Source organism: Sylvia atricapilla, chromosome 6 (assembly GCF_009819655.1).
Source record: "Sylvia atricapilla isolate bSylAtr1 chromosome 6, bSylAtr1.pri, whole genome shotgun sequence".
In the NCBI taxonomy this organism is placed as follows: Eukaryota; Metazoa; Chordata; class Aves; order Passeriformes; family Sylviidae; genus Sylvia; species Sylvia atricapilla.
Window position 1 is genome coordinate 9110632 of NC_089145.1, and position 22311 is coordinate 9132942.

The window sequence follows — 22311 nt, forward strand, 5'->3', positions numbered from 1 at the left end:
GCACAGAGCCACCCGTTTCTGGGATGAGAGAAAGGATTTTAGGTGGAATAGGCAAAGGAGACAGGAATGGCCGAACAATCATCCCAAGCATTTAGGGTTGGAATTCTCCCCTCTACAGGAAATGTGGTGGGCGGTTACATCCCCGGTGGGATGCCCCAGGAAAAACTTCTTTATCTCAGAATCACTGAAACTAGAAAAACCTTTTTCTGGAAGAGCCAAAGGATTCCTTAGGAAAAGGTGCCAGCCAGGAGAGGGAAAACCAAGCCCTTTGTGTGCTCCCGACTCCCAGGGGTTTGGGTGACAGCAGGATTAGGCCAGAGCCAAAGAACCTTTTGCTTCCCTTTATTTGAATTATTGGGAGCAATTCCATGCCAGTCCAGTCCAAGGAGAGCTGGGAGCAGCCAGCTCGGAGCCAGAGGGTGATAAGGTGCTTTGAGATGATGGATGAGATCCATCAGCTGCTGGGCTGCCTCCCAGATATTGGTATCTCCTCAAGAAATTCAATATTAAAATGTTACATATAGCTCTGGTCTCATTTCCCTCTTTTTTCCTTACTATCTTTTTTTCCTCAGGAAAGAGCCACATAAGAGTCAGACCCAGAGCTGGGCAGGCTGCCAGAACCCTGGCTAGTTTTCCTTTAATTTCTGGAAAGGTCTGGATTTCACATCCCTGTTATTCCCTGCGTAACCACAGACCACACGTGCCCAGCAGAGGTTCAAAGAGGTCATGGATCATGGGAATTCTGTCAAAATCCAACCCTACTGGGTGAAATGTGCCCTTGGTTCATTGGGCAACAGGTTTGCACTGGGACAGGAGAGCAATGAACAAACATTCCAGCTGTTCCAGGACTTGGGGAAGAGGCTCTGCTGAGGATGGGGATGATCAAAACAAGCTGATGTTTAACCCATGAGGGGGTGGGTATCCCACAGAGAACTCCAAACGGACACACTGGGATTTGTGGGACATGCTTTAGGAGGAGACCATCAGCCTCTGGGGTTCCTTGTATCTGACTAAACCCAACCAACGGGTCAATGACAATGTCAATAACAACAATTAACAACAATAATAATTATAAATATGACAACAATAGCACATTAATAATAGTGGATATGCAGCTCCTCTGCCGGTCCCAGTCCCAGGAAATGGGACTTCTCAAATTATGAAGGGATTTAAACCCCCCCCGTGCTCCCAGATGATAACAGCCAGTAGAAAAACAGATTGGTTTTACCAACAAAAAAACTTCGGTAATGCTGGACATTCTGTTTCAGGGGAAGGTTTGCTCAGACTGCGGGGTGAGAGTGGGACTGCTCTGCAGGGCCACGGCTCCCCACCTGCCTGGCTCCTGCTCCATCATCTCCCAGTCCTCATCTCCCTGCTGTTATTTCCTGGTCCTTTATCTCCCTGCTTTTAATTTCCGTTTTCTTCATCTCCCTTACCCATCATCTCCCTGTCCATCATCTCCTTGTTCATTGCCTCCCTGCTCCTCATCTCCTGTCCTACATCTCCCTGTCCTCCACGTCCCTGCATCTCATCTCCTGGTCCATCCTTTCCTTGCTCATCATCTCCTGTCCTTTGTTTCCCAGTCCATCATCTCCTGGTCCACCTTTTCCCTGCTCTTCACCTTCTGTCCCCTCCTGCTCCATCACCTTCCAGCCCGTCCCTTGTTGCGACGGCAGCGCCAGGATCCGAGGGATCGCTCGGAGCCGCCCGGCTGCGCCCCGACCCCTTTGGGAGCCTTTTCCCCGCAGTGCCCGGGGCGGTGGTGGCGGGGCGGGACCGGGGGCGGCCCCGGGCACGGTCCCCCTGCAGCGGCGGCGGGAGCGGCGCAGCGGAGATGCCGTACCTGCTCATTAGCACCCAAATCCGCCTGGTGAGTCCCGGCGGGACCCCCGGGGGTGGGGATTCCGGGGGGCGAGCACGGACCGACCGGGGCGAGCGGTGAGACCCGCGGTGCGGCCGTCACCGGTGCCTCCGTGCGACCCCGGGATGGGCTGGCCCTGCTGCGGGGTCGGGGGGCGATGCAGGTTTGGGGGACTCCCCAGCACGGCCAGGCTCTGCCCAGCGGCCGGTGGTCGATGTGGGGTGTCCGGCACAACTCCGTGAGCGCCCCCGGTGCCCCCGCCCCAGCTCTGCTGCCCCCAAACCCTCCCGTCCCAAACGGCGACTCACTCGGGAAACTTGCGGCGGGATCCCACGAACGCCAAAGGCACGGCTCCACTTGTCCTCGCAGCTGGTTTTCCCTCGTCCCCAAACAGCCATTCCAGGGCGGAAAACGCGGCCAGGGGAGTGGGCATGGCTGGGGGTGACAGAAGCCGGGCAGTGGTTGGGATCTCTGTCTGGGATCACCGTCCGGGAACACCGGTGGGATTGCTGGCTGTCACTATCAGATAAAGCCACAAAGCAAACGTTACCCCCCGGCACTGGCAGCACCCACATCCTGCGGGACTCTGTAGGAACTCTGTGTGTTTATCTGGGGTTTCCCTTTTCCCGACAATCATCCTTCCCGAAGCCTGGATCGGCCGGTGTGGTTTGGGGCAGGAAGCAGAACAGTGAAAACAGCAAATGAGCAAAGGGAGGGAGTTGTGATGGACTGCGACTGCTGCCACTGGAGATGTCCCAAAGGAAGCAGCAGTGGATTGGGAATGGGGAGGTGTGGGGATGCTACAGCACTAAAGCATCTGCTGGCAGTGGCATTTGGGATAGTACAAGTTGATTGAGTGATTATGCATGAGGTACATGATCATGGATCATGGCACTGGAGGGAACAGACTGGAGCAGTAGGGTTCAGTCTGCCCTCCAGAGACTTTGGAAACTCTGCTCTTTGCTCAAAGGGGCAAAGCAAACATTTCCAGCATGAAACTTGGCTTCGAGCTGAGGCTGGACACTTCTCATCCCGGCCTTGCACGGGTCAGCAACTGCACCTTCCTGGCAGTGGCTGGGACTGAGAGCCCCTCCCAGGATGGGCTGATGGCAATTCCCTTCCTTAAGGGCTCTCACTGGAGCCGTGCTGGGAACAGGGGGTGCCCATGTCACCACATGTCACTCACTACTCTGTGCTGTCCCACAGGAGGCTGGGCCCACCATGGTGGGTGACGAGAACTCAGATCCCCACCTGATGAGTATCCTGGGGGCCACAAAGAGGAACATGTTGGGGAACAACTTGTAAGTCCTCCTCTCCTTATTTTCCCAAGAAATGCAGAACATTTTCAGTCCTGGAATTCCCCACAGCACTTTCCAGCTGTACAGTTAATCCCGGGACTCGCATGTGTCCTGTTAATGAGGAAATGCTGCCTGATTTTTCACTTGGTTCTTTTTTTTCCCTTGCTCTGTTTTAGCACCCCCTTTTCCTCTCTCTGCCAATGGCCTTTCTTGGTGCAGAAACACCTGGAATGCTCCCCCAGTTCTGTCCATCCTGTCTGTTCCAGCTGCAGTCTGTCTGTCCATCCCATCCTGCTCTCCAGTGCAGCTCGAGGTTTCACCCTTCCCAACAGCTCACAAATCTTTTCCATGAGCAGCTGAGCCCTGAGGTTGGAGGTGCTTTCCCATTGTGTGCCCCTGATTCCAACCCCTCCACTGGCCCATTCCCAAGCCCTGGATATTTGACATTTCTCCATGTCTCCACCTCTGCCTACATCGATTTTGACCCCAGCCTTTGGCCAAGTGCCACTCAGAGATGTGACCAGTGTCTTCCTCATGGTTTGGCCCACTTTTTTTTTCCCCCTATTTTCCTCACTTGATATCCCACTTCTTGGTTTTTGCTGGGGGAAAAAAACAAAACAAAAAACCACAATGGCAAAGCAAAACAAACCCCCAAATGCAAAAGAACTTGACAGAGAGGAGCAGCTCAATTCCTGTTGTATCCCATGTGATGTGGTGTGGAGTATGAGGAGGAAAAGGAGGAGGAGGAGAAGGATGAGACACCAAAACAGAAGGTGAATCTCATCCCAAATGTTCATAAGCTTCCATCCATGGAGCTGGGAAAACCCTCCTACTCAGCATCAGCCTGGCCAACACCAAGGGCTGGATCCTCGGCTGCCGCAGGATTAAAAATCTAAATGGGGTGAGAATTTTAATAGTAAGGAGATAAAATATAAGTATTAAGGGCCTCCCCCCTCCATCCCAGCTGAATTCCTGGGGGGTTCGCCGGGCTGATCCGTCCCGGTGCTGCTATTTCCAAGCCCGTGGGTGGGCAGAGATTGGCAGCAGCGCCAGCGCTGTGCTGCCACCCGCCGTGCGGAGCCCGCAGTTACGCAACGGGATGGGAGACAACAGAGCGGGGAGAAACACAACAGGCTCCGAGGAGGAACTGGATCCTGAGAGATTTGGGCAAGGATCCCTGGGATTCGGGTGGAAAAGGAGTGCAAAGACAGATAAAAGCCTCTGTGGTGCCTACTCCAGCAGGTGGGGGAGCCACAGCACTGTAAGGAACCGAAGTTCCACCTGCTGCTTGTTTTGGCGAAGGGATATGAGCTTCCTGTGGGTTCTCCCTGGTGGATTCACCGCCTTTCTCTCCTCCCTGTGGCCCGGAGCGTTTTGAGCTCCTCTTGCCCCACCTGCTCCTTGGCATGGCCTGTGTCACAGCTGGGAACTCCGCTGTGTCCCTGCGGCACATCCCTGCGGCACAGCACGTCCTCCATGTGTGCCTGAGCAACAGGCAGTGGGGAAAGTCCCCTGGCTGGAATGTGGCTGCCTGAGAGCACAGCCACGTGCCAGTGGGGCAAGCCCACCCACCTCCTCCAGAATCCCAACCAGGGCTGGGAGCTCCAGGATCTGCACTGTGGCCAAGCAGGATTTTCCATTCAAAGTTCCTTCATGAGCAGAGCCTGGCTATGGATGCTGCAAACTGCTTTCCTGTAGCACCCTGGGCCCTAAAACTTTAGCCATGACATTGTAGGGAGCCTGAGGAACACAGACCTGCTAGGAAACTGGGATGTACAGGTGAAGGTGAAATCCCTGTAATGAGGGAGTGAACGGATCCTGTTCCACAGCTCTGCACAGACACATGGCCCCTCATTAAGTCCCACAAGGTGTGGGGAGCAGGGATGTGGTCCCTGCCCTCTTACTCGGGGTCAAAGCCCTTGGGGCAAGGGGTGGGGTGGGGTTTACCTGGAAGAGAAGGCTTGGCAGGTATCTCAGCTTCTCCATCCCAACTGGATGCACACGGAGATGGCAGCATATCCGATAGCCACAGTGTGCAACATTCATTTCCCTCCACACACAGCTGGGATAAAGTCCTGGGAACTCTTCCCTCCTGCTTTTAGCTCAGCTACTCCATTTTTTAGGTTCCTACAAATCCCTGCCTCTGCTACATCCTCTGAATAATGGGAATAATATTTACCAGCTCCACTGTGAATCTGAAGGGTATGTAGCAACCCTCCTGCAGAAAGAACAGACTTCAAAGACACTTATAATAATGCACATTATCTTTACACCACATCTATAATTACAGCCAAGTACTGTCTGTCTTGAGAAACTGGAAAAATCTCTTACATCTTGGGTATTTTGTGCTTTAAAGCACTCCCAGCTTCAGCAGAGCTCCGAAATCCAAGTAGGAGCAGCTTTGGAAAGGCTTTTGGATCTTTTTTTTATTATTATTAGCAGGAAAAGCAGGAGAGGCTTTGTTCAGGTGCCCAAACAGGATCCACAGTGATCCTGCAGCCCATCATTATCCACTTATCCAGCAGTGCCGAGTCAGCTACAGCTGAGCTGCTCTGGGCCTTATCCCAAAAGTCATGTCAAAGGAGAGGCTGGCACATCCAGTGCCAAAGGTCCCACTCACCTCAGCTCAGCTGTCCCCACCCAATTCAGCCCAGCCTGTGCCTGATCCCTTCACTGGGGAGCAGTGTCACAGCTTCTGGGGTCAAGGGGTAGGAAGGTGGGACAGCTTCTGCTCCAAGCATAGGGCCAGCACAAACCAATGGGGAATCAGAGCTGGACAAGGATCCTGGTATCAGCTCCCAGGCTGGAACAGAGAAGCCTGGCCTCCACTTCACCTGGCACCTCCATGCAGGATGGATGACTACTGGCTTTCCAAAGGTCTCCCACCTGGCTGAAAGCAGCACCTTGTTCCAATCCCCAAACTGCAACAATCTCTCAAGTCCACCCATCTCACAGACATGCTCTGACACAGGCAGAATGTTGGGATTTCATTCCTTAGAAACACATGAATCACTCCTCTCCTTCTCCATGTATTCCTAGGCATGTTAAAAACATGCTGTGTGTACCTGTGAACCCTCTGCTGCAGTGTCAGCCCAGTTACCGAGCAGCATGTGGCTCTGGACACCAGCCCCCCTGAGCCCAATTCCCATTCAACCTGATCCTTCCCTCCTGCACAAGATTCCCATGGTTTGGCACCTTGGGCTGTGCCTTCCCTGGGGTTAACCAAGGCCCTGTGTCACACACACCTGTGCCAGGTGTGGCCGCTGGTCTTACAGGGATCAGGAGTGAGGCAGGCTCACTTCCACCGGGAAATTCTCATCTCCTCCTCCCCCAGTTCACCTTATTCCCATCTTTCCCGGGTGCAGCTGTGAGTACTACGTGAACGACGCTCCGCGCGTGGTCCTGGACAAGCTGGAGAGCCTCGGCTACCGCGTGGTCAGCATGACTGGCGTGGGCCAGACCCTGGTCTGGTGCCTCCACAGGGAATAGCCAGGGAGAATCCTGCGTTCCACCCGGACAACATCCTGCTGGAGATCATCTCATAGCACTGGCAGCAAATTTCCCCCCCTTAATTCCTTCCTGTCCCAGACTCCAGGCACTCGGGCAGGAGGAGGAATGGCGCTGAGGCAGAGCTGGACCCAGTGAAATTTTGCCATCCCTGTTCCATTTCCCAAGAGCAGGGGGAGGAAGGTATGCCCAGAATCAGGCAGAGGGAACAGATGGCTCCAGCTCTGCCTTCAGTGGGATGGCAGTCTGGCAAATTCCAGCTTTTACATTTTAATCATGTATTCAGCATGCCCTGCAGGAAGCTCAGTAAGAGCCCTGTTTGCCTCCTCCTCGGGCTGCCCCAGAGAGCTCCGTGCCTTCTCCTGGGCAAGGGGGTTAGGGAGAGACACCAGGCATGGAGACCATCCCATCTCATCCCTGAAATCCAAGGGGGAACCACTAAAACTACTCCAAGTGCTCCGAGAATCCCCTCCCTTGGCAGCCAAGGCCGGTTTCCATCTCAGCAGCACCACCACCAAACTTCCAGATGCCAGACTGCTATCCAAGGCTAGCACGGGGCTCCCAAAACAACACAGAAAGGCCGTGTGACTATTCCAGGTGCAGGCTCTAAATCTCAACACTGCTGGAACGTTTGGAACTATGCACACATCCTGCTGTGGAGGTAACACCAATAAAACATTGCTCCAAAGAGACCAAGGTCAGGTCCTTCTGTGGGTTGTTTAAAGCTGTTGCCAAATCCCTGTGGATGCATGGTCCTGAATGAGTTTTCAGGAATTCAAAGCTCCATGGTTTGGTGTGCTCATGGCGCCTTTCACATCCTGTCCCATGGGATGGGGCAGCTGCTCTGGGCACACACATTGACAGGGCAACACCTGTCTGTGAACCTCAGGCAGCCATTCCTTCCCCAAACCTGGAAAGGGATAAGGGCCACAGTCCCTGGGAGTTTCTATTCCCACAACACCTTTTAAAAAAAGGAGGTTTATTGACTTAAATTAAGAAACCGCTCTGGGGGGACGGAGGGGTGAGGAGAATCCATACTCTGATGTTAAGTGTGGGACTTTTCCTCCTCATCTTCCCGCTGGAGCTGCTGGATGAGCTGCTGCCTCTCGGCTGCCTGGCGCATCCTCATCATCACCAGGCTCTCAAAGTCCCGTTCCGACACCACGGACGCCTGGGAAGGAGCAGGAAACACACACACAACCCGTCAGGGGCAGCACAGACTCCCAGACCTTCCCCAGACGCCCCTCACAAAACCAGTGTTCCAAGCAGGAAGTGGTTTGATCCCACAGAAATTGGGTGAGGTGGGTGAAAACTGCCTGGCTACAGGAAATAACCAGGAATGGTTATTAAAATTATCATTACATATAATCAGCAGTAAGTGTGGTTGATGAGGAAAGCAAAACAGACACAAAGCCAGCATTCCATGAGGCTGGATGGGGCATTACTTTGGATGACAAGGTTGCCCTACACCTACAACGTTGGTGCCCAAGTCCAGCGTACACTTCACCTGTTGTAAAGGTTAATGCCATAAAAAAATCAAACCTTTGTGGATTAGTCATGGAAGTGACTAACTTCCAACCGTCTGACAGTGGTGAGGACACCAGCCCCCCCCTGAGCACAGGTTGCCCAGAGGAGCTGTGGATGCCCCATTCCTGGAAGTGTCCAAGGCCAGGTTGGACAGGGCTTGGAGCAACGTGGGATAGTGGAAGGTGTCCCTGCCCTGGGGTAGAACTGGATGGAGTTTAAGGTCCCTTCCCAGCCAAATCACTTCAGGATTCTAACAGCTGCAATCAATGACTTTAGAGGTCTTTTCCAACACGAACAATTCCATGATTCTAAGCGGCTGCAGAAACAAAACCACCAGGGATGTTCCCAAACATGACACAGGAATAGAACAGTTTTCCAAAGCTCCCAGAGCCTTCCTGCTACGTGTGGCAGCAACTGTCACATCAAGACAGTGATTGCAGACTCTGCCTAATGAACGTGGGCAGCAGATGACAGCTGCTCTGGTGCTTTGGCGCTGCTTCCAAAGCCATTCCACACTAGTAGGTGGCCATGCTATTTTGGATGTATGAAAGCACTGCAAGCCTTGGAAACATCCAGCTCATTCCTTGACAGTTCAGGTGGAAATAAGAGTGTCTTGACAGAAGGTGAAAGGGAAAAAAAACAAAACAAACCCTTCATATTCATTTTTCTAGGAAGTGGGTTAAGTGGTGATCACAGAGAACCATGGAATCCCAGAATGGTTTGGGTGGAAGGGACCTTAAACATCATCTGGTTCCAACCTCATGCCATGGGCAGGGACACTTTCCAAGAGCCCAGGCTGCTCCAACCTGGTTTTGAGCACTTGCAGGGATGGGGCAGCTACAGCTTCTTCGGATATTGAAGGATTTCTTAGTAAGCAGAAGGCATACAAAGGCAATAGAATGAGTAAGTAAGTCTCTGCATGGAAACATGGGCAAGTGCAATTCCTTATGCCATGCCAGCAAAGCGGCTCCTCCGGCTGTGAGGACACAATGAAAGCCCAAAACAGATAAGGAACATCAAGTGGGAAATTAAGAGTCTAATTGGTGTCTTAGGAGCCACCTGAGCAAAATGACCTTTGGGTACTGGCAGCAGCAGTGTCTGAGAAAGCAGCGATGGTATCAGCCCTCAGCCAGGATCCTTCCAAGTCCCATCCACCAACCCCAGGAATTTGCTGGGCTGCATGGAAGAGACTGCCTGAGACTCATGCATATGAATCACCCACACAAACCTGAAGCCCCACCTCGCACTGGGATTGAAATTTAAAACAGCCAGGAGATTATTTGCAGCCTGGGTTGGGAGCTCTGCTGACAAGAGGAGCCCTCGGAGTGGCGGGAGGGAGAACAGCCTGATCCAGGTGGGCTCCAAGCACGTGCTCCCGGGTGCCTGAGCGTGGGCTGAGGCTCTGCCACTCCACACACCTACTTCCTGCAATCCTGGCAATTACCAATCGAGTAAAGCTCAGTTTCTGACGTGGCTGACTCAGCAAGGGCTTGGCTCAAAACAAACACAACCACGCAGGGAGCCGCAGCCCGGGAAGCAGCGGCGGGTGGCACATGAAGGGACGGCGGCGGCAGCGCTGGGGACTTTCTGCATTCTGGGTCCAACCTGGCTGCATTGCTGCACTCCTGCCTGAGCTCTCCCTGGACTTGCTGCTTCATCCTGGTGAGCGCGGCAGGCTCAGTTCTCCGAGTGCTCCAGCAGCTTCTCCTCTCCGCTCCTGGACTCTGGGCTGCTCCAACAGGCCGTAAGTCTCCTCTGCACTCTGTTCTCCCAACGCTGTCTCCTGCACTGTCGCTTTTTACATCCCCCTTCTCCTGTATTCCCTGGGTCCCTTCGGTGGGACTGAGTCACCGTCTCGTTCCCAGCCACCCACGACGCTTTTCCGGCGGTGCCCCTCCGCACAAGGTGCCTGGTTACCATGGCACCCGAGTGCCCTTCTGTTCTAGATGCCAGATTAGATCTGTTCTCATGGTGACTGTGCCTCTGCTGTTCCCCACCAGCCCGGAGCTGCAGCACACGTTTGACGAGCTCACTCACTCACTCACACACCGCCGCTCCTCTCCACTCCAGGGGGAGACTCCTTGCGATCCAAGACAAGCCAAGTGCTCCTTGCCACGGTGTGGAGTTTGCATTTCCTGCACTACCAGCCTCTCTGTTTTCCTTGCAGCTCCCGGAACGGGGCAGGGAGAGGTTGTTCCTGTTGCGTGGCTCTCTGCTGATCCCTTGGCTCCCGCCTGTGAGGAGTCGGCATTCCTGCTCCTTTGCTGCTTTTCCTCACCATGGATACTTGGCGCAGGGGGTCCATCAAGTCCACCACCTTCTTCCGACGCTTCTCCCTCAGGAGGCACAAAAAGCTGGGCAACCAAGTGATCATCCTGAACCAGAACAGCCACACTCTGGACACGGACGGCCAGAAGAGGGAATGCTTGAGGGATCTGAAGGACAAGTCTGAGTACCTGTCCTGTCAGAGCGAGCAGAACCTGGCCAAGGCACAAGCCCCTCCCAAACCTCCCCGGCTGTACCTGGACAGTTCCAGCTGCCCCAACATCATCGATCACACAGACTCCCACTCCGACCTCTCCTTTTCCGACGCTGCTCCGTACCACAAAGCCTCTCCAACGCACAAGGACCAGGCTACAGACCATGGCACCTCAGAGGCAGGTCTCCCAAACAGCACCACTCTTCCTGACCTGGCTGACCCCTTCCTGTCCTTCAAAGTGGATTTGGGGCTATCACTCCTCGAGGATGTGCTGCAGACCCTCAGGAAACAGAACCCGAGGGATTACGCCATTTGAAGGTATTCATTGTCCATCACATCCCAGTTACTAACTGCTGCTGCCAGTTCCTCTAATTCTGGCGGGAGGAAGGATACTGGAGCATGCCTGTTGTGCGTGGCCTGTTTTGTTGTCCTCACCTCACCCACCACAGACCATCCCTGTCCTCGCCAAGGAATCCTCTGGAGCAGAGCTCACAGGCTCCATGCTCAGGTGAGAGCACTGTCTGCTGTCTCGTGGGCAACTTTCCACTCTCAACCCCGGGAATTTCCCACTCTGAACTACTGCGTGTCCCCTCCTCAGGGAAGACTGACATTTTTTGGGAAAGACTTATTTTGGGGATGTGACCCTGTGGGGCAGGGACACAGAGAGATTTGTCATGGATCACTTGTGGAACAGCAGGCAGCCTGCAAGGAGGCAGCAGCACTGCACCCCGACGCCAAAACTTTGAGGGCTGAGAGACGGGAACTGGGGCTTTTACTCCCACCATGTTTGGATGTGAAAGCTCAAAGCTGTTCCTCCGTTTTCTCTCTTCCTCCTTGTGGGTTTCTTTTCCCTTAACTCCAGTGCAGGTGGCACTCCCAGCCTGGAAACAGGTAAGCATCCAAGTAGGCTCCTGATACAGCACCAGCAGTGGATTTATCCTGGCAGGAGAAGAGATGTCTCTGACACTGCTGCCTCACGCATGCACTGAGCTCCCAGCTGTACAGACATAGAAGAATAAATGTATCTGTGACTGGAAGTGTCTGGTTGCCTCATTTCATTGGGAACAAGCCACAGAAATCCCAGGCACCAGGAGCACAGGGTATCTGGAGTGGCCCAGATCCATCCTCCCTGGCACTGCAAATTTTATGATGGGTAGGGGGAACCAGTGTGGCTCTGAGGGAAGGACAGAGCTGCTGGGAATTGATTTTCCCCTGAGGAGAGCTCACACAGCTCAGGGCAAGACAGGAACAGTTCGCCACTCTGAGCTGGACAGTGGGAAAGGCTCTGCCAGGCTGAGAACATTTTGGGCAGCACTAGGACAAACTGTTAAACTACCAGTTCCTACCTTTTTGACTATTAGGGCTCTTTTAAAAAATAACAATAATAAAACCTCCATGCCCCAGATAACCAGGAGCTTTGGACATGGCCACAGCAAAGTGCAGAGACATTCCAGGGAAGGCACAGCTGCCTCTCACCCTGAGAGATTCACCTCCCAAAGACAGATAATAGAAAATAAACCCTCTGAAACCTCTGAAGGAGCTTAGAACAGGTACAAGAACACCAGGCAGGAGGCTTTTCTCACGGCTGAATGGCTGAGGAGCACTGGCAGGGAGATTCCACTGCAGGAGCAGGGAAAATCTTCCCAAAGCTGAGCATTGCATGCTGTTGGAGTGGCAAAACAAGCTCTCTGCAGCCGCTGTGTGCTTTGAACTATCACACAGCCACTGCTCTCAATAGCCCGGAGTAACACTGGCCAAGCCACAGCTTTTGAATTCCAAGGGGAACTGGTGCCTGCTTGGCTCCAGCAGCTCTCCAGGAACTGCTGGGCAACGTGCACCTGTTGCTGTAGGAGACAACAAAGCTGTGGAAGACAAGCAGCCTCCTCACAGCACAGCTTCCACCTGGGAACTGCTTCCAAAGCCCCTGGCTGGGGTCTGCCTGTCCTTTACCCGTGGATTTTGGCACTCAGGTCCTGGCTGGCTCTCCCAGGCAGGGAATACCTGGCTGCCTGTCCCAGACAGGGAGCAGAGGATGAGTAGTGAGGGTGTTGCCATGAGAACGCTGCGGGTTTGGGCTGTTTCCTGAAGCAGAGCAGCAAAGGAGCTGCTTTTGCACAGAGCGGGAACAAAACGGGGGTGGATTCAGACAAAAACAGAGGGGGGAAGTGAATAGGAAGCAAGGACAGCTTAAATCAGAATGAGAGAAGTGCAGCCTGGAAGCAGGAACGTGGAGCCTGGTGGCTGGGTGTGAAGGGAAGAGGCAAAGGGAGCAGGGATCTGGGAGATCACAAGCTAAGTCAGATGGAAGCAGATCAGCCAAGAGGAGCTGTAAACACATTACAGGTTTTAGAAGCATCCTAGTGGATGCACAGGATCATTTGGGGAGGGTCTGGAGTAGGAACAAGGGAAAACAGCAATCAGAGCAGCTTGGAGATGCAAGGCTGCAATGCAATCCCAGAAAGTGCAGCTTCTTACAGCTAAAAGCAGCAGAAAAGGACAGCAAAGCACCAGGTGTGAAACTCCTGGGAAGGACGCAGGTCCCTGACGGCAGCTCCTCAGCATTCCCAGAACCAGGTGGGATTGAGGAGGCTGTGCTGGGCAGAGGTGAGTCACCAGCACCGTGTGCTGCTTTCCTGCTCTCCCTGCTGCCCCACCACACTAATCCTGCACCACAGGCAGACGCTGCACTTCCACACTAACAAGCTCTGGGCATGGAAACAGGCCAAGACAAACTCAGGGATTCGAACCCAGAGAGGCTGGAATCCACTACCAAGCTCCAACTGCACCAGCAACCCCCTTTGGGAGGAATGAGCCAGTTCTCACTCTCTGCTAGTGAGAAATTCTCAAATAACATGCTTTGGATTCTGCTTTTTGCCCCACTTTCCTTTCTAACACTCTGGTGAATCTCCTGTGGCTGAAGAGTCTCCCTGGTCCTACATGGACAGGACAACAATCAGGCATTCTGATCCGTAATTACAAATAATATAAATAAAACACTTAATAAAACATCAAGAGAGTGAATGCACTGAACAATCTCACAAGTTTAAATTATTTAGGGAGTAAACACACAAAAGGGTATTTATTTGATATTGCTGTCTCCTGCCTCCTGCAGACCCTAGGAATACAGGTTTGCTTCCAGCACTGACACTTCCTCCTCCTGCAGTGAGTAACCAAGACTCTCTAAAGGAACCTTTCAGCAACTCTCACTCACAGGATTCCAGCAGTCAAAACATATTAAAAAATCTCGTCAGAATGGCACTGGGGGCTTTGGGCTGAGCAAGGGAATGAGTGAAGATCCAGTCATCCAGATAGCTCCAGTTCCCAGTGTGCTGCTGCTCAGGCAAGAGGTCCTTTAGAAAACCACTGATTCAGCAGAGAAAGGCTGCTGGAAAAGCCAGGCCTGGCCCAGGAGCTTCCATCTCACCACATCAACAGAGCACACTGAGATTTAGGTTGTTACAGCACCAGATTTCATCCCACAGCCCATTCTCCTTACCTGTGATGTCCTGGGCTGGCTGGTGCTGTCAGGGAGGACGGTGCTGGGGTGGCTCCGGGGCTGGCCCTCCAGCCAGGAAATCTTCAGGGGGTTATTTAGTAGGCCAACCTCATTCTTCACAGCCATCTCCTGGCAGGGAAAAGGTCCTTCCATCACCACCTGAATTTCAGACCCCTCTCCCTCACTAAGAATCATGTTCCCATCTCAGAATGGCCTCAAGGCCAAGCAGGGCACAAACAAGACCCATCCCTGGAAGTGTCCAAGGCCAGGCTGGATGGGACTTGGACCAACCTGGGATAGTGGAAGGTGTCCCTGCCCATGGCTGGGGGTATGAAATGGATGGTCTTTTAAGGTCCCTTCAAACCCAAACCATTCTGTGATTCCATTCTGTAGGTTTTAAGGCTCTTTCCAACTCAAACCATTCCCATGACTGTCATATTTCACAGCTGCCCTACAGGAGAAGCACCTTTATGGTCCATACCCCTGCCAGTACTTGCACACAATTCTGAGAGTTTTTATTATCTGGATATGAGTGAAAGAAAAGCTAAAAAGGAAACTCTCATACAGCCCAAGCTGATGGAACTGCTAAAGGGTAGTTTAGGGTAACTGATGACTTCTGCTCCCACAGCCACGTGAATTATTATAATTCACAGTGAGTCAAGGCATTTTGGGTTGTTTTTCACTGCAAATGCCTGGTATCACCTCCAAAACGCACAAGCCAAACTCCAAGGCATTTCACCTTCAGAGAGAGCTGAGTACTTAAGTGCTCAGTGCCTGATTTTTAAGGCAGTGCCTCTTCCCTCAGCCTGCTCCATGCACAACCTGTTTATGTGCCTGAGCTCTGGGTTTGTGCCTCCAGCTGTGCCACTCCCTCCGTGCCTTTAGACTCTCATTACCCTTCTCCACTGCCTTAATGACAGGGCAGTGTCCTGGCTGTCACCTGTCCTGTGCCACCCCCAGCACACCCAGCAGGGGCTCTGCACACTCACAGCTGCCTTCACCGTGGCAAATTCCACCACTGCACTCCCAGTCTTCCTGCTGGAGATCAACAAATTGAGCACATCACCATACTGTGGAAAGAAAGGAAGGAAGGAAAGTTAATTACAGAGCCAGGAGAGATGTCAAGTTCATTTACCAAATGAACACAAAGAGAAAACATGTGTTTTCACAGACATGAGGCTTGAGCTGTCACCATTTCTGTCCTCCTTCCACTGATCCCACCATTTCTGTCCCTCCAGGAAATAATCTGGGAAGGCACGGAGCTACACACTTGGCTCCCAGCAAGCCTCAATACAAGAGGGCTGCTGAGCTCAGAGGGAAAATAAAGATGCCAGGCTGGGATTGATCAGATCAAAGGCTTGTCTGTGCCTGTCTCTGCACTTCCCCCAGCAGGGACGTGGAGTGATTGAAGTGAAGGATGAGTGCACCACAGCCACAGAGCCAGACTAAGTGGGCAGGAAGCATCCAGTGGGAAGAGTCTGCAGTTGCTCTGTTACAGCAAGAGGCCCTGCTGGGAGCCAGGCAGAGCTGTTAGGTGGGAAACAGCTCCCAGCTCAGGGATCAAAGGATCCAACTTGGTTCAAAGGCTGGATTTGATGATTTAAGAGATCTTTTCCAACCATAATCACGCTGATGAGCTCTTGAAAACAGCATGAGAAAGCTGAACAGGGAAATGAGCCACTCCAGTTTATAGCTTACAATGGCACGGAGTGACAGGACAATAGGGGATGGCTTCAAACCAGCTGTTTAGATCAGATTACCTGTTTAGATCAGATTATTAAGGTAAAATTATTCCCTGTGAGGGTGCTGAGATTCCCTGGCAGAGATTGCCCAGAGGGGCAATCTCTGTGTCCAAGGCCAAGTTGGATGGGGCTTGGAGCAACCTGGGATAGTGGATGGTGTCCCTGACTGTGGCAAGGGGTGGAACTGAATAATTTTTAAGGTCCCTTCCAACCCAAACCATTCCATGGTTCTGTGATATGCAGCTTCCCAGAATTCACTGTTCTTACAGCACTGAGAGCAGGGATGACCCAGTAATAAATAGGGAAGAGTGTCAGACAGGACCTTTTGCAGGATCTGCAGCAGCACATCTTTGGAGTATCCCCCTCCCGTCTCATCTTCTTTCCTGCATTTCCACCTGAGCTGGGAAACAAACGGCAGGAGTTAATTCTCGTTTGGATGTGCTGCCTGCTCAAGCAGCTCCCACTCCCCTGCACATTCACCACGTCTGCTATTTCCAGCCACACTCCCAAGCCTGCCAAGACAGTGATCTCAGCATGGGAATGAGCACAGGGAACAAACTGTTTGGGGAACAGGGAGAAACGCTGCTCACTGGAATAAAAAAAGATCGCACTTGAAAGGATGCTAATGGCTCTGCCAGGGTAATTAACAGATGTTTCCCTGTGCTTAAAGCACAGATAACTCAATCCCAGGCTCAGAAATCCGGGGCAAAGAAAAGGTGAGTGAGGAAGGAATTCCAACAGCAAGGACAGGAGCTGTTCACCTGATGATGCATATTCCATGGAGGAATTTCATCTCCAGTAAAAGGATGCACCAGCTCAGCAGGGCTGAAATGTCCCTTCTGTTTTCAACCATGTGCTATCAGTTTTCACCAAAACACAGCTTTTTAAGGATGTCTTACCTTGAGCTTAGGAGTTATTTTGCCTTCTGCTCCATTTCTTTCCTGATTGCCTAAAGAGAGAAAAAAGACAAGACACGGGTGAAAATTCCTCAGCATTTTGCACAGATTTTCTTCCCTGAGAACATACATATGATAAAACACTTTGGGATTTGCACTGGACCCTTCCAGCCCCAAAAATCTCGTGCAACAGGAACTGCAGCACAGACTGAATACTCCATGGGAGTATTTTTCCCTTCTAGGAAGCTCAGACTTGCTGTGATCAAGGCTAGAAACAAGCCAGCAAAAATACAAGCAGGAGACATGTTCTGAGGCATTTTTCCCTGCAAGAAGGTTGTGCTGGGACAGCTGGAAATATTAAGGGTGGACAGCTGCCAACGAGCCCGATGCCACCTGCAGGTGAGGGCTGCAGCCTTCCCCCCGTGCTCACCTCGGCTGTGCTGCTCCCTCTCCAGGCGGATCTGCTCCCTGACCAGCCTCTGCTGCTCCTCCAGCTGCCGGGAGCCCTCCTCACGCAGGCGGATTATCTGCGGCACAGGGAACACAGCACGGGCACCTGAGGCACAGAACCAGGCCTGGAATGTCACCTGGACACTTCCAAGGACAGCCTGGGTCTCACAGCCATCTCCTGGGGCACCCCTCCTGCCAGTTCCCCTGGGAGAGCTCCAAAAGGAGCAGCCTGGTCTGCTGGAAGGGATCCCTGAGCGTGGCAGGGGCTGGAACTGGATGGGATTTAAGGCCCCTTCCAACTCAAACCATTCCAGGATTCTCTGATTCACAGAGCCTTTTAATCCCAAAGGTTGAAGGACTACTCTCCAGAGACTTTTTGCACCTCACCCCATGGATTTCATCCTGAGTGGAAATACTTCCAGCAATTCTTCTCAAAAACAGCAGAGAGAACTAAGAATTTATCCTTACTTCTTCTTCTAATGATCTCGTTATCCTGATCTCCTCCTCTTCATTTTCCTGAGCCTGGGCTTCCCGTTCTCTGGCTTCAAGATCTGCAGAGAAAGAAACAAAATTAAAACAATCCCAAGAGAATCTGAATTTTCCCTGCTGACCAGAGGAAGATGGATGTATCACAAACTTGGCTACAGCCACACCAATTTCCTGATACCTCTGCTGCCTCTCCTCTGGCCCCACACACCAAAGGAGTCTTTAATAGTCCTCAACCCCCTAATTCCCACAGCAGGACCTAATTCCCTCCTTCCCAGAGCAGGACCACCCCAGCTATGGCTGTGGGAGGAGATTACAGGTGGCTCCTGCACTGTACTGGGCACAGAGGTACCAGAGTCAACCCACACGGACTGATCCCTAGAGAATTCCTGTGGAAGGAGAAATGCAAACAGACAACTAAGGGAGGCTTCAGGAGAACGTGAGGGTTTGATGTTTCTCACCAAGCTTTACTTTCTTCCTCTTCTCATCAAGTTTCTGTGTCCTTGCTGCAGCCTCCTTCTTCGCCCTCCTCACCCTGTCATAGGCTGCCTGCCAAGGAACCAGCACAACAGTGGGAAACTACACAAACCAGGGGAGAAACTGGAAAATAGGGAATACAACAACATCAGGGATTGAAACTCTGTCAGCAGGGGTGAAGCACCTTCTGCTTCTTGGATTACAAGCTTTGCCAGTACATGAAAAGAGGAGTTCATGATTTTAGTTTTTATCACCTGGAGTCAACACTTTTCTCTCTCCTGAGCTAAACTGGAGAGAGATCCTTGCTCATTTTTTGTTTTTATTCTTTCCAGAGACATTTCCAGGTTCTTTTAGGCCTTGGGCCTGGGTTCTCAGCCACTTCCTCACAGCTCCAGAAGGATTCAAGCTCTTTTGTGTCCCACAGACAGCAAAGCTTGGAGCCTCAGGAATTGCATCCAGGTATTACTCATTTGTCAGCCCCTGACTCGATGGGAATGGCAGATGCACTGTTACCATGGGAATTCGATGTTCCTGAATCAGGGATGGTTATCTGAGGTGTTATTAAATGGGATATGCCCCAATCCAGCACATTATTAAAGGCACAATCTCAGGGCTGCTCCCAGCAGCAAATCCCAAACACAACATTTCTCCAAGCTTTTACCTGGCACCTGAGATTTGATCTCAGGAAGAACCAGGGGGCATAACTGCTGAGATTTGTATTCGTGGAGTTTCTATTGGAGCAGAGAGCAGGACAGGCAGGAACACAGTTCCCAGCAACACCCCAAAATCCCACCCCTCCCAAGGGAGCATCCTTACCCTGGCTGCTGCATCTGTGAGCACGGCCAAGGCCTGGGACAGCTGGTGGAAGATTTCCGCTGAGAACGAGAAGAAATAAGGGCAAGATGAGGGAAACCAAGTGAAGGACCTGGGGATAGAACCAGGAAAGACAATTCCTGCAGGAAGGTCTCACCAAGAAAGAAAGATCACCTATCCAAGAGATTTGTAAGCCAACCTCTAGCCAGGGCCACCTCAACTCAAATGTGTTACACAAACTTAAGAGTAAATAAAGAAACAAAAAACTGGGATTGTTTCATTTTAAGAGAAATCTTGGAACACACAAACTTAATTTTTTTTACTGATTCTTTTTATTTTTGGGTTGCAATATCTCCTTTATGCCACATTTAGCCGGAGCCTGCAATTTCCTTCTCCCTCTCACTCCTTTTCCTTCAACAAGAAGTCCTGGTCATGTTGTATTGGAAGTTTTTGCATTACAGCCATCTGCCCTTTAAAAGTCTTTCCTCTTGTCCCATTGCAAGCACTAGCAGATTGTATTTATTTTTTATAAAGATGAATTAGCAGTCTTGACACACAAAAGATAAAGTAACTGCTAATTCTACAACCTTCATCCTCAGCTATCACTCCCTGCAGGCAGCTGAAATTCTCCCTTTGCCCTGCCACAGATAATAGTATTTATGGAGAGCTGGTGAAGTTTGGACTGTGAGAGCCACAGATCAAAGCAGTGTCCAAACAGGCAAAGGTTAGGAAGCTTTGGAAGGGGGCAGTTGTAATTCCAGCACTGACTTAATGCTGGTGTCTCTAAACCCAGCAGGGATTGTTCAGCCTTCAAAAGCAGAGTTAACACCAATGGGAGCAACTCCCTGTGACACACCCCCAACCATTCCCTCAGGACTTAGGGAAGCAGAGCCACTTCCAGGAGCCTGGAGAAGTGAAAACTCCAGCAGGAAGAGCTGCCCCATCTCACCTGCCCGGGGGTTGTCGGGGTTCTTGTCTGGGTGGCAGGTCAGGGCCTTCTGCCGGAACGCTGTCTTCACCTGCAGGGACCACAACAGGAGTTACTGCGGGGAAACTGGTTTGTCTCTGCCCAAAAAATGAGACTTGGAAAACCAAAATAATCCTTGTGTTCAAGGGTAACCTGCTGGGCCCAGGACATGGCCGTGACTGGAAGCAGCTGGAGCTTTTAAAAGTTGTTTTTACTTCCAGGGGTTTTGTGTCGCAGCAGTTAAAACCTCAGGTTAAAAAAAACGGGAGTGGGGAAAAAGGGGGAGAGGAAAAAATGTTGAAAGGAGGGAAGGGAAGGGAAGGGAAGGGAAGGGAAGGGAAGGGAAGGGAAGGGAAGGGAAGGGAAGGGAAGGGAAGGGAAGGGAAGGGAAGGGAAGGGAAGGAAGGGAAGGGAAGGGAAGGGAAGGGAAGGGAAGGGAAGGGAAGGGAAGGGAAGGGAAGGGAAGGGAAGGAAGGGAAGGGAAGGGAAGGAAGGGAAGGGAAGGGAAGGGAAGGGAAGGGAAGGGAAGGGAAGGGAAGGGAAGGGAAGGGAAGGGAAGGGGGTGACAAAAAAATGGGGGAAGGGAAAAAACCCAGAAAAAAACCCAAAAATAGGGAAAGGGAAGCAAAAACGGGAAGGGGAAAAAAGAGGGAAAGGAAAACAAATGCGGAAAGGAAGAGAAGAGGGGGGAAAAACAAACAAACAAACAAACAAAAACAAAAACAAAAAAAAAAAAAAAAAAAAAAAGAGGTAAAGAAACGAAAAATGGGGAAATGGAGGGAAAAAAGTGGAAAGGAAAAGAAAAGGGCGGGGGAAGGAAGCCACTCTTCCAACCAATTCCCTACTAAAACAAGTGGGAAAAGTTGTGTCTCGGCCCCACCTGGTGGACAAAGCTGCCGGGATAGGGAATGTGCAGGAAAAGCCCTGCAGATGACCCCACCTCCTGCGTAAGGGTCCAGCGGAGGTGGAGGCGTCTCCTCCATCCTCCAACTTCCCATCTCAGCGAAGGATTCCTTCCCAATGTCCCACCTAACCCTGCTCTCTGGCAGTGGGAAGACATTCCCTCTTTACCCTGTCATTCCAGTCCCTTGTCCAGAGCCCCTCTGCAGTTCTCTCGGAGCTTCCTTCCTGCGTTTAGCACTGACTAACAACTAAATTCAATTAAAAACAGGGAAACATGTAATTCCAACCTCACAAAATTAACTACGTGACTTTCGGGCACTCGGACAAACCTCTAATAACTAGATTTCCGGATCAGCACGGGAATTTCCCTTCTGGAAGCACATAAACAAAGCGAGAACGACAGTGTCCCAGACCAACCCCGCAGTTCTCTCCAAGCCATCTCCTCCTCCAAAGGCAGGTGTCGCCCCGCAGGACTGAGAACGCACAGGGGTGACCTGGGGGAATGACGCCAATTCCAGTACGACCGGGATATGACGCCAACATCAATAAAATCGGGCTTTTTGCGTTTTACAGCCCCTGTCCCGCAGCAGCCCCTCAGCTCAGCCCTGGAGAGCAGCAAGCGCCGAGCCGGGAACGCGCCGCTCCCGAGAACACCGGGACAGGGAGAGAGGGGAGAGGAAAGAAGGAGCCCATCCTGAACCGCCCGCGCCCCTCACCTCCTTCTCGGACGCCTTCTCGCCGATCCCCAGCAGCCCGTAGAGGTCCCGCTCCAGCAGCTCCTTATCCACCGCCATCTTCGCGCTTCCCGCTTCCGCTCCCGGCGCCGCGGTCGCTGGGAAATGAAGTCCCCACACGCCGCCGCGCCGCGCGCCGCCCGCGGAGGTTAGACTACAAGTACCATGATGCACCGCGCGCCCGCAGAGGAAGGGAGCCTCAGGGTGCCCAGCGACGTACTGGGCATGCTGGGTGTTGTAGTTCTTCAGTGGCGGTTGCGGGCAGGGAGAAACGCGAGGAAAACTACAAATCCCGTGGGGCCATGCGCGGGCACCGAGTCCTGAGGAAAAACAGCACGTGGGTCCCGCTGTCCCCCAAGGTCAGCGCCGACCGTGTCCCGAAGTGCCCCGGACAGGTTCACATCTATGCGCTGAATCACTTCAAGGATGGCACTCCACTCTCTCCTCGGGAAGCCTGTGGCAGTGGGGGGATGGTGCGAGCCCAGCTACAGCCTGTTCCCAAAAACGTACTTGTTTTTGTTGTCCCCAAAAAGCTTCCGTTCCGGCCCAAGGCGCAGCTCCTTGGGAAATTCTTGTCTTCTTACTGATCAAAGATACTTTTCCTCCCACTGCTCTGAGAAGGGAGCACTGTAGAAGAAAGCCTGTCTTCTTTTATTATTCCCATACACAGGACAC

General features: G+C 52.2%; 3 protein-coding genes across 5 annotated transcripts; 2 read left to right on the plus strand and 1 right to left on the minus strand.

The window, feature by feature from the left end:
- The first annotated feature begins 1320 nt into the window (after positions 1-1320).
- GCHFR (GTP cyclohydrolase I feedback regulator) lies at positions 1321-7358 on the plus strand. Its single transcript, XM_066320595.1, has 3 exons — positions 1321-1870; positions 3068-3162; positions 6525-7358. The coding sequence occupies exons 1-3, from the start codon at positions 1835-1837 to the stop codon at positions 6646-6648; spliced, it is 255 nt and encodes an 84-aa protein (XP_066176692.1). The 5' UTR covers positions 1321-1834; the 3' UTR covers positions 6649-7358.
- A 270-nt stretch (positions 7359-7628) lies between these two features.
- DNAJC17 (DnaJ heat shock protein family (Hsp40) member C17) lies at positions 7629-21769 on the minus strand. 3 transcript variants are annotated; one of them, XR_010743758.1, is made up of 12 exons: positions 21619-21769; positions 19982-20051; positions 19036-19094; positions 18204-18291; positions 17725-17807; positions 17237-17333; positions 16810-16859; positions 16233-16310; positions 15158-15238; positions 14169-14297; positions 11455-11611; positions 7629-7837 (listed from the first exon to the last, which is right to left on the minus strand). XR_010743758.1 is itself a non-coding variant. In XM_066320587.1 (11 exons), the coding sequence occupies exons 1-11, from the start codon at positions 21694-21696 to the stop codon at positions 7712-7714; spliced, it is 939 nt and encodes a 312-aa protein (XP_066176684.1). In that variant the 5' UTR covers positions 21697-21769; the 3' UTR covers positions 7629-7711. The 3 variants fall into 3 exon arrangements, 2 of the variants coding, with proteins under 2 accessions (XP_066176684.1, XP_066176685.1); XM_066320587.1 differs by lacking the exon at positions 11455-11611; XM_066320588.1 differs by lacking the exon at positions 7629-7837 and having other exon boundaries at positions 11542-11669.
- C6H15orf62 (chromosome 6 C15orf62 homolog) lies at positions 9836-11460 on the plus strand. The gene has a single exon (XM_066320594.1). The coding sequence runs from the start codon at positions 10473-10475 to the stop codon at positions 10986-10988; it is 516 nt and encodes a 171-aa protein (XP_066176691.1). The 5' UTR covers positions 9836-10472; the 3' UTR covers positions 10989-11460.
- Positions 21770-22311: the final 542 nt, after the last annotated feature.

Bases quoted from the DNA above. Each gene is read 5' to 3' on its own strand.
- DNAJC17 (XM_066320587.1), bottom strand. From the start codon at position 21,696: ATGGCGGTGGATAAGGAGCTGCTGGAGCGGGACCTCTACGGGCTGCTG. The intron at 20,052-21,618 runs GTGAGGGGCGCG...TGGTCCCTGCAG, and splicing joins AGAAGGCGTCCGAGAAGGAG to GTGAAGACAGCGTTCCGGCA. The intron at 16,860-17,236 runs GTGAGCACGGGG...TTCTCTCTTTAG, and splicing joins GAGGGAGCAGCACAGCCGAG to GCAATCAGGAAAGAAATGGA.
- C6H15orf62 (XM_066320594.1), top strand. From the start codon at position 10,473: ATGGATACTTGGCGCAGGGGGTCCATCAAGTCCACCACCTTCTTCCGA.
- GCHFR (XM_066320595.1), top strand. From the start codon at position 1,835: ATGCCGTACCTGCTCATTAGCACCCAAATCCGCCTG. The intron at 1,871-3,067 runs GTGAGTCCCGGC...GCTGTCCCACAG, and splicing joins TTAGCACCCAAATCCGCCTG to GAGGCTGGGCCCACCATGGT. The intron at 3,163-6,524 runs GTAAGTCCTCCT...TCCCGGGTGCAG, and splicing joins AACATGTTGGGGAACAACTT to CTGTGAGTACTACGTGAACG.